The 17,491-nt window shown below is 43.6% G+C and overlaps 1 protein-coding gene across 1 annotated transcript in view; it reads left to right on the top strand.

Annotated features, from left to right (window-relative positions):
* ACVR1B (activin A receptor type 1B) overlaps nucleotides 1–17,491 on the top strand; it is a 76,239-nt gene that overhangs the window by 38,051 nt on the left and 20,697 nt on the right. The window contains exon 2 of the mRNA XM_068267724.1: nucleotides 10,537–10,776. Within this exon, the coding sequence (XP_068123825.1) occupies nucleotides 10,537–10,776 (240 nt within the window). The remainder of the gene's footprint in view (nucleotides 1–10,536; nucleotides 10,777–17,491) is intronic.

Here is a 17,491-nt window from a genome sequence, read left to right as displayed (position 1 = left end):
CACCACCTGGATCTTCTGCTATGAGTCCAGGTACTTGAGCCAGTCAGGCGTAGTGCGCATGCACACACTCCGCCGCCAGGAGCATACTACACCTGTGCAGCACTATTGCGCAGGTGCAGAATGCTCCTGGCTGTGGGAGCGGCATGCGGCCGGACAGCGCTGACTGGCTGAATTACCAGGACTCATAGCAGAAGATCCGGGTGGTGGAGGACAGCGAGGCACTGATTAGCCTGAAGGGGGCTGGAGGAAGCCCCAGGTATGTATAAAACTTTACTTTTCATCCGTCTCAGTTACCCTTTTAATTTGTAGTCACCAAACCAAATTTTAATAACACATCAAATTATTTGATTTCATCAGCAAAGGGAGTGCATACATTTGCATAAATCAGCATCAATGCAGAATTATTTCCATCTCGTTGACCATCTCTATTAGTGACACAGCTACACATCAGGCTTTATTCTTACAGCATAGATGTTATTTAGTATATATAAGAGATTCCTGTGTACACATCATATATACAGTCACAATCAGATATGTATATCTGACCTTAAAAATACGGGGACTGCTTTATTGAAGCAGCACAAGTAACTAATTTTGATTGGTTTGTTTTATTTTTGTGGACTAAGCATATCTATTACTGTATATATACATTATTTTTAATGACTATTATCTGAGAAATAGAACATTTTATCATATTTTCTATTTTAATTACAGTTACAAATTCATTAGGAGTCGGAGTCGGTGCATTTTTTCCCGACTCCGACTCCAGACACCCAAAATTGCCCGACTCCACGACTCCGACTCCACAGCCCTGTAGAAAATCTCTCTAAACTTGCCTAGAATCGCTCTGAGAAACCCCTTTAAAAACCGCTAGCGTTTGCGGATCCGTTAGCGGTTTTTCGTGTGCACTGGCCCTAAGGAATCGGAACATTTGAATAACCTACTTATAATGTTCGCCGGCCATAAAAAAAATAAAGGTTACAAAGCGACAAATACAGTGTCGAGATGGATCCGATAAACCAACAAACATATGACGTGTTGGTGCCAGCATCACAACAAATAAGAGCGCATTCTACGAGGTCTTTGTCTACATCCTGGGCAGAAAGGGCAGGAGCCTCACTAGAACAGAGACATGGGCTACTCCTACTAGGACCGATTTTTGAATCTCTGCCTGTTGTAGAACAGTTTTAGAAGGAAATTGCACCTTCTTAAAACATCTGAGACAGTTCTGCATGATTTCTAGAAACCACCTAAGATTTTTCTCTCAGACACTATTGATAAATCTAGCCCACAGTGCGGTTACAGTCTATGAAAAACCGCTGCATGTCAAACTGCCTCCTGCTGCACCAGATGAGCGCAGATGCTAGATTCTTGCAGCCGGCTGCAAGTGCCCATCAAATAGTACATATCAAAGTTTAACTGCCTTTTTGTCAACCATTTCTTATAGCACAGGCTTTCATTGCTGTAGGCTGCATGCCTGGCCACTTGCTGTCTGGACAGCAGGATGAATCAAGCCAGAAGCAGTAGCTGGTTCAATATTCGAGCCGTAAGGAACAACTGAAGTGAGAATATGGAGGCTGCCATATTTATTTCCTTTAAAACAATACCAGTCACCTGGCAGCCCTGCTGGTCTATTTGGCTGCAGTAGTGTCTGAATAACACCAGAAACAAGCATGCAGCTAATCTTGTCAATAATGACAAACATCTGATCTGCTGCATGCTTACTCAGGGGTTATAGCTGAAAGTATTAGGCAAAGGATCATCCAGATGTCAGACAACTGGTATTGCTTAAAAGGAACTAAACATGGCAGCCTCCAAATCCCCCTTGTTACCTGGGGTTTCCTCCAGCCCCTGGCAGCCGATCAGTCCCTCGCCGTAACTCCGAGGTCTCCTCAGTTGCAGATGCTGACCTCGCCAGGTCTGCATCTTCTGTGCGAGTGCGTGGCCTCGCATTCCTGGCCGAGAGCCTGCGCAGAATGCTCCAGGCCACGTGAGGATGGCCGTGCGCTCCTGCAGGTGCAGAAGATAACCACCTGTCGAGGTCGGCATCTGCAGTGGGGGAGATCCTGGAGCTGCGGCGAGGGACAGATCGGCTACCGGAAGCACCAGGTAAGTAGATCTATTTTTTTTTTTTTTTTTTATCTATTTTCCTCTGACCTTTCCTTAAGATGTTTATCAGCTACAAGGTGCTTGAGGTTACAGTTTGACCACATTTTAAAACATGATTTTTAACTGTAGAAATCTTGTTTCTTACCCAGAAGATGACTAAAGGTGCCCATACACTCGTCAGATTGGCAGCAGATAGATAAGAAATGCATCTGATGATCTATCTGATGCGTTTTTAGAACATTTTTTACCAGGATAGAATTCCAATAGATTTCAGTTTGAAATCTATTGACATTCGATCTGATGGCATTTTTTTGCCATCAGATTTCCATTAAGGCCAATGCAAACTGATAAGCAATCTCAACAGATCGACCTAGATTTCCACCTTGCCAGTTCGATGGAAATCCATCGAAATCGGCCATCGATCGGTCGATTGGCCAACCGATTTGCGATCGATCGGTCGGCCAGAAAATCGGCTGAGTGTATGGGCCCCTTAACTGAGCACACCCTTTAGATCTGAGATAGTGCTTACATCTATGCTTGTAGGTGGACTCCTCTAGTTAGAACAATAAATTGTTCCAGTACTAATAGAACTGGTTCTCCTATGCTCTTGTTATCTATTTTTCTCTGGCCATGCTCTGGAGTCTCCTTGTGCTGTTCCTATTTACAAGGTTACATCTGACAGCTGGGTCAGAGCCTTTAATGGCTGATAATGTGCTCCTTCAGGTGTCACATCTCCATATGCTGTACAATCCTAGGGTTTGGTGTCCACAAGCTGTGTAAGGTGATCTCGTTCATCTCTGTAATCTGTTTGGCCTTCTGACTATCCTCTTCATCTGTCACCCAAACACATGCACTGCTGGAAACTGATGTTCTGATACATTAGTGACATTATTCATGGGTCAGATCACTGCTTTGGCAACCCCCACCTCACTTCACAGCCCTGTATGACATGTTTTACGTCACTGTGCTAATTTTTTACTTTGTCATATTTGGTACAGGACACAGACACAAGGCATTCTACCTTTTGTGGTAACAATCGCCATTCATACTTCTGTCTAGTACACTTACATGCATGGAATTCTTCAGTACAGAATCACCAAGCCTAGCAAAGAAAAATGAAGACAGCCCAGCCCATGTTAAATTCGTGCTTCCATCATGGAACAAAACCATTACATAACACATTTTAAAAAAAAATTTTCGGCGCTTCTTTAAAATGAACTACTTTTAACTACACACAATTAAATTGATTAATTACGGTAGGATGGTGGGGATGAGGGGAATTAGACAGGCTAAACTCTCAAAGTACATGGTACATTTCTGTACGTTTTCCTTCTATCCTGTGTAAGAGTTCAGGTCCAAGAGTTCAAAGCTGAGGTGACTCAGCGATTGGAGGAGAAAAGAAAAAAAAGTAAAGGGCAGAAATGACATCAGAATTTAGCCTAAACTGGTGGGCAAAAGACATGGTTCCCACCAGGAACAGAATTCTCTTAATTTACTATATGTAATTCACTGAAATGAAAACGTGGACAGCACAATACATGTTATGTAAGCAGATCAAGTATTTATCTACCGTACTTATATATGTTTTTTTTTTTTTTCCCCGGCATAGTATGGCTAATCCTACTGCTTTAACTGGGAAGCAGTGATTTATACATCACACTGCTGCCACTATTGTTATACAGCATGTCAGTAAACCTAGCTATGTTCTGGTTAGTGTAATAGAGAACCATAACTGTACTCAGCTAATTAATTGTTCAATGGAGATGCTTTTTGTGCACCTTGGCCAAGGTTCTTTGACGTCTCAATGGCAGAACTGATATGTCATCTGCAGAGTAAACAGGGGCTATAAAAAAAAGGATTGAGTCTGCTTATCTGTCAAGATCAGTACCTTGTGACATCGACCCCCTTCCCCCTCCCAAGTCCAACACCATTTGCAGTTTAGATGGCACAAACGCCAGCATATTGCTGGAGAAATGTTTCCTCCCTTAAAGCCCTTATTCAGCTTCCCATTTTAAAAAAGTCCATGCTGAAAGTACCTAGTTGATGTGGTCCTATAGCTCCTTAATGGCAAAAAGTAATGGGAGTTGCTTCCACAACAGAGAAAATCACCTAAATCACCTACACTTCTCACTGCTACAGACGCACTCTGTGGCTAGCACTATAGCTCTGTTGTTTCACCTTGCTCAGTGTGTAATAAAGCTTTAGACCCTTCCCACATCCTTTCAAGTGTATTTATAAAATCGCGTGCTTCTCACCTGCGATAAGAAAACATTTTCAATGCTTTTATTAATGCCACTGGGGCGGCGTGGGAACGGTTATATGCCTTTTTGCACACATGGCTGGGTCACGTGAGCGGTGTGCATAGGGAAGAACTGGTGCCCACTTGCAGCTCCTCCCGGACCACCTCCTGTGTGGGGAAGTATTGGATAGTAAGAAAAATCTGGACACAAAACAAACTGTCCAATAAAAAGCAGGGCTATGGAGTCGGTCCAAAAATCCACCGACTCCGACTCCTCAGTTTAGGATTCCACCGACTCCACGACTCCGACTCCTCTAATTTGCATATTACAATTTTGTTGATTAAAAGTATGTAACATGAAATTTGTCTCTTAACTGCCAACGCTTAGGAATTTTACAAGACAACTGAAGTGAGAAGGATATGTAGACTACTATATTTATTCCCTTTGGACTAAAACTAGTCCTTGGTAAGAGTACTTGTAAAAGGTACAAACCGGAACAAAGAACATCTATCAGGCCCTAGGCAATGTAAGTGTGGGTACATGTAAGGGTGATGTGCAGGTACTCTGCAGGGGAATGAGGAGATTGTAAACAGACAACACCTCTGTGTTCAATGTGCACAGCATTCTCAGTGGATTCCCTGCAGCTCTGTGGGGAGTGCATATGTAGAGTATAGTACTACTGTGTAACAAAGTAAACCTGAGACAGATGAAATTAAAGTTTTATACATACCTGGGGCTTCCTCCAGCCGCCTTCAGGATAATCAGTCCCTTGTTGTCCTCCTCCACCACCTGGATCTTCTGCTATGAGTCCAGGTACTTGAGCCAGTCAGGCGTAGTGCGCATGCACACACTCCGCCGCCAGGAGCATACTACACCTGTGCAGCACTATTGCGCAGGTGCAGAATGTTCCTGGCTGTGGGAGCGGCATGCGGCCGGACAGCGCTGACTGGCTGAATTACCAGGACTCATAGCAGAAGATCCGGAAGGTGGAGGACAGCGAGGGACTGATTAGCCTGAAGGGGGCTGGAGGAAGCCCCAGGTATGTATAAAACTTTACTTTTCATCCGTCTCAGTTACCCTTTAATTTGTAGTGACCAAACTAAATTTTAATAACATATCACATTATTTGATTTCATCAGCAAAGGGAGTGCATACATTTGCATAAATCAGCATCAATGCAGAATTATTTCCATCTCGTTGACCATCTCTATTAGTGACACAGCTACACATCAGGCTTTATTCTTACAGCATAGATGTTATTTAGTATATATTAGAGATTCCTGTGTACACATCATATATACAGTCACAATCAGATATGTATATCTGACCTTAAAAATACGGGGACTGCTTTATTGAAGCAGCACAAGTAACTAATTTTGATTGGTTTATTTCATTTTTGTGGACTAAGCACAGCTATTACTGTATATATACTGTATATATACATTATTTTTAATGACTATTATCTGAGAAATAGAACATTTTATCATATTTTCTATTTTAATTACAGTTACAAATTCATTAGTAGTCGGAGTCGGTGCATTTTTTCCCGACTCCGACTCCAGGCACCCAAAATTGCCCGACTCCACGACTCCGACTCCACAGCCCTGATAAAAAGTGCACTGTTGCTACTACAGGACTCCATCCTTTCAGTATAGTTATTGTAAAATGTGCCAGAGTGCAGTACACACAGCTTTGTACATTGCTAATTAAAGCAAATGTTTCTATACTATGCATTGAAAAATAGAGGGGAGCTAGGTTCTTGCTGGCACTAATCCTGTGCAGTGGTGATCTGCACAACAGTGAGGTAAAACTGTCACTGTAGGAAAGGCTGCCGTAACCTCATTCGTATCCTTTTGACTTTGAGGAGTGTTTGTTCCCATTAATGGGAAAACTGGTTCTGCTTCTTCCCGTCAAGCTTTCTAATGACTCAGTATTATGCAATTATTTTGCGCAATAATAAACGCGTTGCGAAATCTTTTTATAAAAGAAAAGAAAACAGGCATTACTTGATTAATCGTGCTGTTAAACAGGTAGTAGCAGAGATGTTCTTGCTGCTACTAAAGGAGAAGTCCCTGAACTCGTCCCTGCAGCACTGACATGCTTTTTAGCATACAGGGTGAACAAAGTTATGGAAACACCCAATTAAAAGAGTTTAACTTTGAAGTAGCTAAATCAAAAACCCAGCTGGAAAGGTGAGTCTTTCTAGCTTTATTGCCAGTTAGCAGCGTGTGTCAAGGTTTTGATGTGTTTCAAAGCAACACAAAAGTTAGAAAAGTTCCAGTCAGACCATGTAGTTGGTTTCTGTGTTGCAGGTGCATCAGTAAAAGAAAACATAACATTACTTGATAAAAAACAAGGAACACCAAGAGCCCCAATAGTGTAATATGTACTGGTAAATGGTTACTAGATAGAGTAAATATTAATACTCACAAACCAGGGTTACCATTAGGCAACCACTGTAAAGGCAGGTGGGGAGATTTTCCTGACCCCACTCAGGAATAAGAAGTTGCTCTCTGTAGATGAGAAAAAAGGGGGTTCAACCCTCCACCCAGGGTGGACTCAATGCTATGCAGGAGAACAGAGGCACCAAAAGGATAAAAGGAAGCTAATTGAGCTTAAAAACCAAATTCTTGGTAAATAGAGGAGGTAGTGGTGGACTTGCCTCCTCCAAGTAGACACACGACTGTAGTAATGACAGTCAATATATTTTATTTATGAACTCCAAATATGCAACGCGTTTCGCAGGTTTGATCCCGATTCATCAGGCAATAACAACGGAGCAATAGCATATGTAGTCAGTAGAAGAGCCAGGCACCTCTGGGAAGGTGCCTGGCTCTTCTACTGACCACATATGCTATTGCTAACGCTTTACAGAATTGCTGCCAAATGCCACAAAAATACAGTTTTAACCCTTACCACTAAATTCAATGTACTAGTGATGGTGCTGGGGAGCATATGGGGGGATGGGGTGAGCCACATTACTTATTTACTCGGGTGTCCCCTCCTGTGGCCTCTTGTCCGTATGGAGATCGCCATGTTCCCCTCAGAGAGTCCGCACAGTGTCTCATTTTCTCAGCGTTCCTGCATGCATGTCGAGAGATGTAGTCTGCAGATGCAAGTGCAGAGACCTTCTCTATCCACCACAATACTTCTCCACGTTTAGTCAGTTTACTTTAATTGTTTCCACTTTGCTTGATTAAAAAAAAAACAGTAGTCAACAGTGGGAATGTGTGGTGTTTTGCCTTGTACACACTCTAAATTCTACATGTCAAGCTGTGACCCACTGGCAAAATCTGGCCCGCAGAGCCATCCAATTTGGCCGCAAGTGTTTTCTCCACTTTGCATTATCTTTGGCCCACTCTAGATCACTAGGGAAGGCATGTAGGAGGGGGAGGGGGAAAGCACTAGACACCAGGGAACTGTATAAGAGAGGGAGGGGGTTACTAGATACCCACCAGGGAACTGTTTAGGGGTGTGGCGGTGCATTAGTTACCAAGGAACTGTTGGAAGGACCACTAGACACCAGGGAACTGTATAGGGGAGTCAGGGGGCCTATTACAGATCAGGGAACTGTATAAAGCTGGAAGGTGGCCATTAGATATTAAGGTTTGCCCATGACTTGGTCCCAGTTCTCAGTTTCAGCCCACTATGTATTTGAGTTGGACACCCCTGCTCTAGATGGGTCTTGGCTGAGGCAGCCGATCTGGGGTCAAGTGTGTTTGATAGGAATAGAAATCATGCAGTAACAGTAAGTTTCCATTAGTGTCATGCAATTTTACCTGATTGCAAACATCAGTCCTTTTGCATTTTTCGTGTGTTTTGTGCCCATGTTAACTGTAATCGCACCGTGACACCTGTCAGATCACTCCATAACTAGGAACTGGCAATCGCAAATCCTAGTGGAAAACAGACACGGGATCAGCAGGACACCTAGAAATTGGCATAGCTTAAAGGACACCCGAAGAGAAAATAGACTGATGAAAAAAACAATTGTATCTATCATCCTTTTCCTAAAAATGACTTTTTAAGATATTCCAGTTTTATTTTATATTTAAATCTTTTTTTTTTTAATTTAAGTTTTTACTGTTTTATTGTTTTTGCTCAATGACACATTCATTGAAGTATGCCATAGTGAAAATCTATGAACTATTGTTCCCTTTTATCTCTTTCCTGCTCTCGGATGCATTTTCTTCTATGTGTTTTATAGTTGTAATTTCTTATCAGTGTGAGCCACACTGTAGTCTGATCCGGTCCTGACTCAGACAGGAACTGCCACTTACATACCTGATGTATAAAATGTTTTAAAAAAACTTCTGGGGGATACTTGCCTCCCAGTGAGGCTTCCCCCATCTCTGTAGCTGCAGGGAATGCAGCGCTGGCTCCCCCTAATCCTCCTGCAATAGTCACAAGTCTTGATTTATTCACCTCTCTGGGATCAGGCGCAGTAGCGGCTCTTCATTCAGGCTAGGCAGAAATAGCTTAACCCGATTGTATCCGCTCTACCGTGCAGGCACAAAAGGACTGGCGCCTGCGCAGTAGTGGATCGATCGGGTTCGGCTATTTCCGCCTTAACCCCGAAGGAAGGCCGGCTAGTGCATCTGCACAGGATCGCGGTAGGTAAATATTTACCTCGCCACACTTTGGGGGACCTGGGTAGGCTAACGGAGGGACGGAGAAGAACGGGGGAAGCCTCGTTAAGATCCAGAGTCTTTCGCCTCACGAGGTAAGTATTCCCCAGCGTTATTATTTTTAATTACAGATCCTCTTTAACTCTTTCAGGCAGAGAAAGACAAAAAGGAACCGAGCATAGTTATTTGTGTGCTAGGCACTACATACACGTCTATCTCCGCATGTCACATGCCACCTCTGGTAGCCTTTAAAAGGAGGGTGGGGCAAACAGCCTTCATATCCTTCTCAATACAGTGTTCCTTTAAAGGGGAACTTCGGCCTAAACAAACATACTGTCATCAAGTTACATTAGTTATGTTAATTAGAATAGATAGGTAATATAATCTCTTACCCACCCTGTTTTAAAAGAACAGGCAAATGTTTGTGATTCATGGGGGCTGCCATCTTTGTCATGGGGGCAGCCATCTTTTTGGTTGAAAGGAGGTGACAAGGAGCAGGAGACACAGTTCCAACTATCCTGTGTCCTGATTACCCCTCCCAGCTGCACACGCTAGGCTTCAAATGTCAAATTCAGAATGTAAAAAAAAAAAAATTGCACCAAAACAGCAGAAAGAGAACAACAAAATCAGAAATCCCATCATGCTTTGCACAGCATCAGGGGAAAAAAGCCCGGGCAGTTTTCTTCTGTGCAGCTAAAAATGAGGTTTGTATAAGAGAAACAAAGTTCTGATGCTGTGAAACTGTTAAAGAAACACCAGGCCTTTTCAGTGCTGCTGAGTCGATTTTTAGTCCGGATGTTCACTTTAAATCAGGAGGCATTTATTTTGTGCGCTCCTAGTGGGTTTCTGGTCTTACATCTGGGACTAATATTCTATTCTATGGAGATTCCACCCTACCCCCTGATTAGTTTCACTCAGTGAAACAAAAAGTGCTTCCTGTGCCTCAGCTGTACAATACTACTGGTGACGAGGCAGATTCGTGGTCTATCAGCATGAAAACCTCCCTATCAATGTATACCATATCTCTTCTACCAAGAACTTGATAATTTGACTATACTGGTAAGTAGTAGTTGAGAGTGATATGAAGGCTGACCTGTTTATTTACTTTCAAATAATTCACATTGCCTGGCTGTCTTGCTGATCCTCTGCCTCTAATAGTTAGCCATAAACCCTGAACAAACATGCAGATCAGATGTCTGACCAATCTGACAAGATTAGCTGCATGCTTGTTTCAGGTATGTGGTTCAGACCCTACTGACCAGAAAGATCAACAGGACTGCCAGGCAACTGGTATTGTTTACAAGGAAATAAATATGGCAGCTTCCGTATGTCTCACACCTCAGGTTCCTTTTAACTCTGTTACAGCCAGATTGGTAATAATACAAAATGGTTGGTTGAGAATAATTCAACGTATGCTTCCCTTACAGCTTTTTTTTTTTTTTTTTTTTTTTTTTTTTGTACATGCACAGTAAAAATTGGCTGTTTTGATACTTTTATTGCTTGGAAAAAACACCATGCCTGGAATTCATGTATAACTCTAGCTTTTATTATTTCTTCAGCACTTCGATGTCTGTGCTCTAGCTGCATCAGTACCAACTTCACATGTGAGACAGATGGAGCTTGTATGGCCTCAATCGCCAAAATCGATGGAGAGAAGCATCAGATGCGAGCGTGCATTTCTAAGAGTGAACTTGTACCTGCAGGAAAGCCCTTCTACTGCCTGAGCTCAGAGGACATCCGCAACACTGAATGCTGCTATACTGACTTCTGCAACAACAAGGACCTTCTGGTGCCAACGGGTATGTGTATAAAGTATCATGTCACTGCACTGTTTTGCTGTAAGACTAATGAATTTACATATTTGGTCTTGTTAGTGTAGCTGACATGAACTGAGCAAGTCCACCTATAAATTACCAGTATGTACAGTCAGTACCTTTTTAAAATTGGTCTCCCTGTGGCCCCGTACCTGCTAGACAAAAACCTCTAAACATTAGAGGCTGATTCTGCATTTCTGCACCATTATCATACTTGTTAAACTCTTGATCGCTGTATCTTCCAGAGCTCGTCAGCTGTGCATCAGTCCATATATGGTCACCATTAGACCCACAGGCTTTATTCATGCTTATTCATAGGAAATTCCTCAGTTACGATTTTCCCTTTGGCTGTAAGGAAATGTCATAGAAAGGAGAAACAATGCATGTGTCTTTATGGGGTATAAAGGAGCTTGCATATAAACCACCATATCTAACTAGCAAAATTGCAGAAATTTGTGACAAAATGTTTATAAAACCTAAAGTAAACCAGAAAGCATGAAAACTAAAGATTTGATACTTACCTGAGGCTTCCTCCCGGCCCATAAACACATGCGAGTCCCACGCCGTCCTCCCATCGCAGCACTGTGCAGTCAATAGACGGCAGTTTTGCTGTCTAACAGTCTCATAGTGGCGATCGCCGCTGGGAGACTGATGACGGGTCGAAGCTCCGTCATTCAAGCGGAGATGCGCACACAATCTCCTGCAAAACACCACCCCAGGACTTGACGCTAATTGGCGTTAGGCAGTCCTGGGGCTTCCGCTATGTTCATGCCCATTGGCGTTGCATGGTCGGCAAGCAGTTAGGGCCCGTTTCCACTGTCGCGGTTTCCGCCGCGATTCCGCAGAGTTTCCCCGCACATGAATCGCACAGGGAAACTCTGCCATAGGAGATACCGACGCCGCGGCCGAATCGCTTGCGGGAGCGATTCGGCCGGAACCCCCTGCAGAATTCGCGGCGGTGGCTGCGAATCCCATAGCCGTGCATGGCACGGCTCATGGGATCCGCCTGCGATCCCGCCCACCCACTTAGTGCCGGCGTGCGTCTACGAGACGCACGCCGCACTAGTGGAAACGAGCCCTTAAAGGATTCCTTAGCTCTAATCTAAATTTAAAAATGATGCCCTGGGTGTGTTTGGGGAGGTGCGCATAGGCTTACCCCACATCCTGTGGCCTGGCGTCCTCTATGGTTCGCCTGCTGTGCCACCCTTTCCTCATTTTCTTGTCGGTGTGGTCGGCACCCTTTGACCTGGATATACTGTGCTGTGCAGTATGTCCTATTGGGCTTCCTGTGATGGCACTCACCGGGTACATCCTCATGCTGTCATGCGTGCGCTCCACCAGCAAGAGCAGTTACAGGCAGCCCAACTGGACATACTGTGCATGCGCAGCACAGTATGACCAGGTCAAAGGGTGCCGACCAGGAATTGAGGAACGGGAGGCACAGCTGGAGAACCATAGAAGATGCAGGACTATAGGCGGTGCGGTAAGCCTATGCACACCTCCCCACACACACATAGGGCATCCTTTTTAAATTTAGATTAGGGCTAAAGTATCATTTAAATTCAAGCACATGCTTCATCTCACAGATTGTCACACACACTAAAGCTGGCCATAGACAAATAGACTTTTCAGATTCCTGGCTGATTCTATCACTTTGATCAAATCCACCAATAATCTGTTGGCCAACATATCCAAATGTTTGACTTGTTATTGATTTTATGCAGTTTATGGATGAAAAGTCAGATCAAACATGTAAAATCTCCATGCTAGGGGGGCAGGCGTGGCGGGGGATGGACAGTCCTATAGTGTTGGACTGTATCGAGCAATACAAGGCTTACAGTGTGATCAATGCTTGAGTTTGGCCTATATGGTGGGAATTGACCACTATCCAAATTCCAATCCAATGGGTTTGTCAGAACAGGCCGCAAACCACATCTGTATGGCTAGTTAAAGAACCCTTTTCTTCTACCACAATGTGGTGATATTTGTATATCTAAATCCTTGTAAAATTTGGAGAGGGTTGAGTAATAGGGTAGAGAGGGGTGGGAGAGGTGAAATTGTAATTAAAGCACATCTAATGTGAGAGGAATATGGATGCTGACAATGCAGATTGCCTGGCTAGCCTGCTGATGCTCTTCCTCTAATACTTTTAGCCATAGACCCAGAACAAGCATGCAGATCAGGTGCTCTGACTGAAGTCTGACTGGATTAGCGGCATGCTTGTTTCAGGGTGTGATTCAGCCACTAATGCAGCCAATTAGATCAGCAGGGCTGCCAAGCAACTGGTATTGTTTAAAAGGAAACATCCATATCCCTCTCAGTTAAGGTTCCATTTAATGCCATGTATTGAAGGGTTAAAATGTAGATGTGCCTGCTCCTGTGGTGCATGTGCTTGTCAGCAACATGGATATTTATATAAAAGTCCTATTTGCCCTAATAGTGCGCACTCTAATATGCGTATCCATAGTCTTTGAACAAGCATGTGATCATGTGTTTCTGACTAAAGTCTGGCTGCATTGTCTGACATGCTTGTTTCAGGTGTGTTATTCAGACACTACTACAGCCAAAGAGATCATCAGGTCTACCAGGCAACTGGCATTATTTAGAAGTTAACAAAAATTGCAGCCACCAGATCCCTCTCAGTTTAGGAATAATTTAACACAATTTTTGTTAAAGCACAATAAAGGCACTCAAAATTTAACAGATAAAGCGCTTGATTGTTTAACAATTTTTACCCCCTAAAATATATCCCTTTATTCACTCTTAAAACCAAAGTAGCCAGATAAATAAACATAAGGGTGAAATACATTGCATAAGGGGGTATGCAGGTATGTAACACACCACTATCTGAGTCGGGGGCATTTTCCCAATCATGTCAGTGTAAAATAAGTGCAGGTGCCTCACAGAAACTGGCTGCCATCTCTGTAATTCCTGAGACCTGAAATGTTGACACTTGTCAGCCCACACCACTGTCAGTGACTTCTAGATGCGCCCTTACACATACACGATACGCATAAATACCCTTGCCAGCTATTTAACATTTTTTTTTATGTATATCTAGCATGTTTCGGCTCAGAGGCTTCGTTGGGGATCCCACACAAATACATAGTGACCGTGCATAAAAAGTGACAGTGTCTTGTGCTGTCTGTAGATCATGATAGTCGCAGACTTTAACAACAAAGCAGATTAGCATATAGAGTTACAGTAAAGGCCCATACACCCGTCGGATTTTTGCGAACGACTCGTCGTTTGAACGTTCTGTCGTTCGCACGTCAAATCCGGCGTGTGTACAGACTATTGTCCGGGTGATAAGACTGGTTTTCAATCTTATCACCCGAACGATAGTCTGTACACGAGTCGGATTTGACGTGCGAACGATGGAACGTTCAAATGACGGGTCATTCGCAAAAATCCGACGTGTGTATGGGCCTTTACCCTTTAGTTATACAGATCAGGAGCCAGTCTTGTTTGTGCTTCTATTGATAATGTAGAACCTTTTCGTGGTAGCTGTAATTTGTACCGAGTGTTTGCTACGGTGCCTCTGAGATTCAATCAGCCTTGGCTTACCATATTTACTTGGGGACCAGCATGCTATTCTTTCTCATCTGCTCCAACTTGCTCAGCAAGAAGCAAGATCGCCATCTCTCAAGAGAAGGAAAACCTCTTCACTCCATTCTTACTTTCGCCAGGATAGTAAGAAGCGAATTTCCACTAATGAGTTTTTCCTCTTCTGTTAATTTATTGATACAGAGTATAAGTACGGCTTCTGTGAAGTGGTCCTGTGTGCAGTGATAGTGACTCTTAACAGCACGTTACTTTTATAAAATTACATAAAGCAGTAACTGGCATGGAATTAGAAACTGTTAGAAATAATGCACATACTGTAGCTCACAAGAGATCTAGAATTCTGCTTACAATAAAACCTGACACGATGTGCCTGTGGGAACAGTCAGTAAGGCGTGGTTCATGACATCTGTATACCTGGAACTTGTATATTTCTGGTGTTGTATTTTTTCCATCAGGACTTATAAACTTGAAGTGAATGCAATAAATTGTTGGGCAGAAATACATGTTTTCCATACTTGTTAAAGCCCCTTAGGAAATGTCTGTGTGCCATGTGCAGTTTCAGACATTCCCATGTTCTGTCACAAGGTGGAGAATGTGGTGAATTTCACCAGCTCTGACATAAGAATGTTTCATATACAGCCTGACAAACTACTTACTCCTGCTAGATTTTCCTTATCTGACATGATAGTTTGGGGTCATCGAAGGTAGAAAATGTAGCGCGAGTACAGGTGGCCTAGTGCATACTTGTAAAAAAGGCGCCTGGAATGAAGGGTGCAGCGGATTGCCGCTAGTAAAATATTGCTGAACTTAGCGATATTCTACAGCATTTTGATAATAATAAAATATAATTTACTATAGCTAAACATAACCCTACTCTTACACAAAAACTCCGCCACCTGCAGCTTCGGGGACCGGGTCCCGTCACTTACGTCAATCGGCTCCAGTCTATGCAGGCGCGCACGTGTGCGTAGAGCGGAGTGCACCTAAATCCAGGGGGACAAGCGGAGCCGGTGGACAGGTAATGTATAACATGTACTGGGCGGCGGGGTTTCGTTGCATTCGTTGATTCTCCCAAAACTGCACACAATTACCGTTATCTTGCAACATGTCTGATCAACTAATGCGTCCCGAAATGGGTCGCATTGTCGGTTGGCCATGTACTCGGCGGCACCAATTTTTCATTTGATTATAATACTCGAATCGGATGATCGATCGGCCGCCAAGTTGCCTGATGTAAAGGGTGCTGTCCCACCAATGTTTAATGTCCGTTCCATTAGCACCCCCCCATAGTGCAAGCTATACGTTACTGCTCCGTGGCCGCCACTTGTCCTCTGCTGGCCTCGGACGCACCCCTTGCTCCATACACACGCGCCCCATATGGTTGCCTAGTGAGGGTGCGTGTGTGACGTCAGCCATCAACTAGACGTTTCAGCATAAAATGTATTGATCGAGAATCGGCCTGCAGTGTATGGGCAGCCAACAGATCTCTATCAGATCAGATTCGATCAGAGAGAGATTTGTCTCTTGTTTGAATCTGCCCATCATCGCTAGATGTATTACTACCTTTAGTCTAGGCAGTGGTTTTGATGGTATTAGATGAAATATCTGCAGAGATCTGGACTGTATTGATTCTGCAAGGTAGTACATATCAGGTACATGTTGATTGACTCTCGCATCCATGCTTTCACACAAATATGGTATACCTGCCTTAACACGTACTTTTTGTAACTGTATACTTCACGTGTGCATCGTTCACATTATCCCTCTAGTGGTCATTCAATGCAGACTCTTTTTTTATACTTGATCAGTAGCTGCTAAGGCAGATCTCTCATTGTTGCATGCATGCATACAGTAGAACCTGATGTATGAAAGGGCCAAACAAATCTCACTGCCCGAAGCACTTGTCATTAGTGATTTCCCTTTAGAACAAACCAGAGAGCCGTTATACACATTTCAAGCGTTTTTCGGTTGCCAGCAAGGCATTGTGATGACACACATTGAAGGGCACTATTGTGGGATTGTTGATGGTTGTACCTTTTGTAAACAGACTTTCAAAAGGTTTATCTTTACATATTTAATTTTAGGAATTTGTGGGGTACAGGCACAGCCAGTGAATGTTGAATCCTACCCAAATCTCAACCTAAAAATGCATAACAGGGCTACTAATGCTTGGCCCTTTATTCTCATAGTTCCAAGCCGTGTTCCCTGAGGTAGTGAATGTGCAGCCTTCTCCGCTCTATGCCCTTCATTTGGTGCTAGGAAGACATTGCTTCTGCCTAGTTCTGACAGGTTCTAGACTTAGACAATACCATAAAGTAGACTAATAAGTGTATGGGAAGCACAGATGAGAGGTCGAAGGAGAAATCCGAATACTTATCCGGATGGTATTGTAATGCAGCCAAAGCCAGATGATGGGGAATACAGTAATAAAGGGACTTGATGTCTATAGTGACCCATGTGTATTCTGACCCTGATGCACAAACCCCTCCACTGGCCAGAAGGTGCTTGGTATCCTTAAAGGGGCACTATAGTTAAATTCTTTGTTTTTTAGTCACTGTAATATTTGTAGGTGTATGTGGAGCATAGTAAGTTGCATGAAATGAGGCAGGTGACATTTTTTTTTTTACACCGACATACTGCTTGTTTACCTGCCGTGTGAGGAGGAGCGCAGCATCACTGATGACGCTGCGCAGCAAGGACCCCTGTAGCGAAGCTGGTAATGAAACGGACACCTATTGTTGTCCGTTTCTATGGTTACATTTATATTTCAGGGGTCCTTGCTGCGCAGCGTCATCAGTGATGCTGCGCTCCTCCTCACGGCAGTTGCGTCCCACCGAGGAGGGATGATGTACTCCAGTCTAATTAGCAGGTTAAATTCTGCTCTTTACGGCGGATGGGGGATTTCTGTAACTGCACGATTGTGCGGTTGAGATTAGGGACAATCCAAATAGCGCAGCACAGAGGGGTAACCAGTAACGGCAGGGACAGCTGCCTCCTACAACTAAATGGATTGCTCTGAGTCGCGTCGGTAAGCTAAATCTGCCGACGTGACTCTAAAGGTAAACAACCAGTATGTCGGTGTAAAAAAAAATGTCACCTGCCTCATTACATGTAACTTACTATGCTCCACATA

Source organism: Hyperolius riggenbachi, chromosome 2 (genome assembly GCF_040937935.1).
Source record: "Hyperolius riggenbachi isolate aHypRig1 chromosome 2, aHypRig1.pri, whole genome shotgun sequence".
Classification (NCBI taxonomy): domain Eukaryota; kingdom Metazoa; phylum Chordata; class Amphibia; order Anura; family Hyperoliidae; genus Hyperolius; species Hyperolius riggenbachi.
The sequence above is the reverse complement of the archived record's forward strand: the minus strand, read 5'-3'. Positions and strand labels throughout refer to the sequence as shown.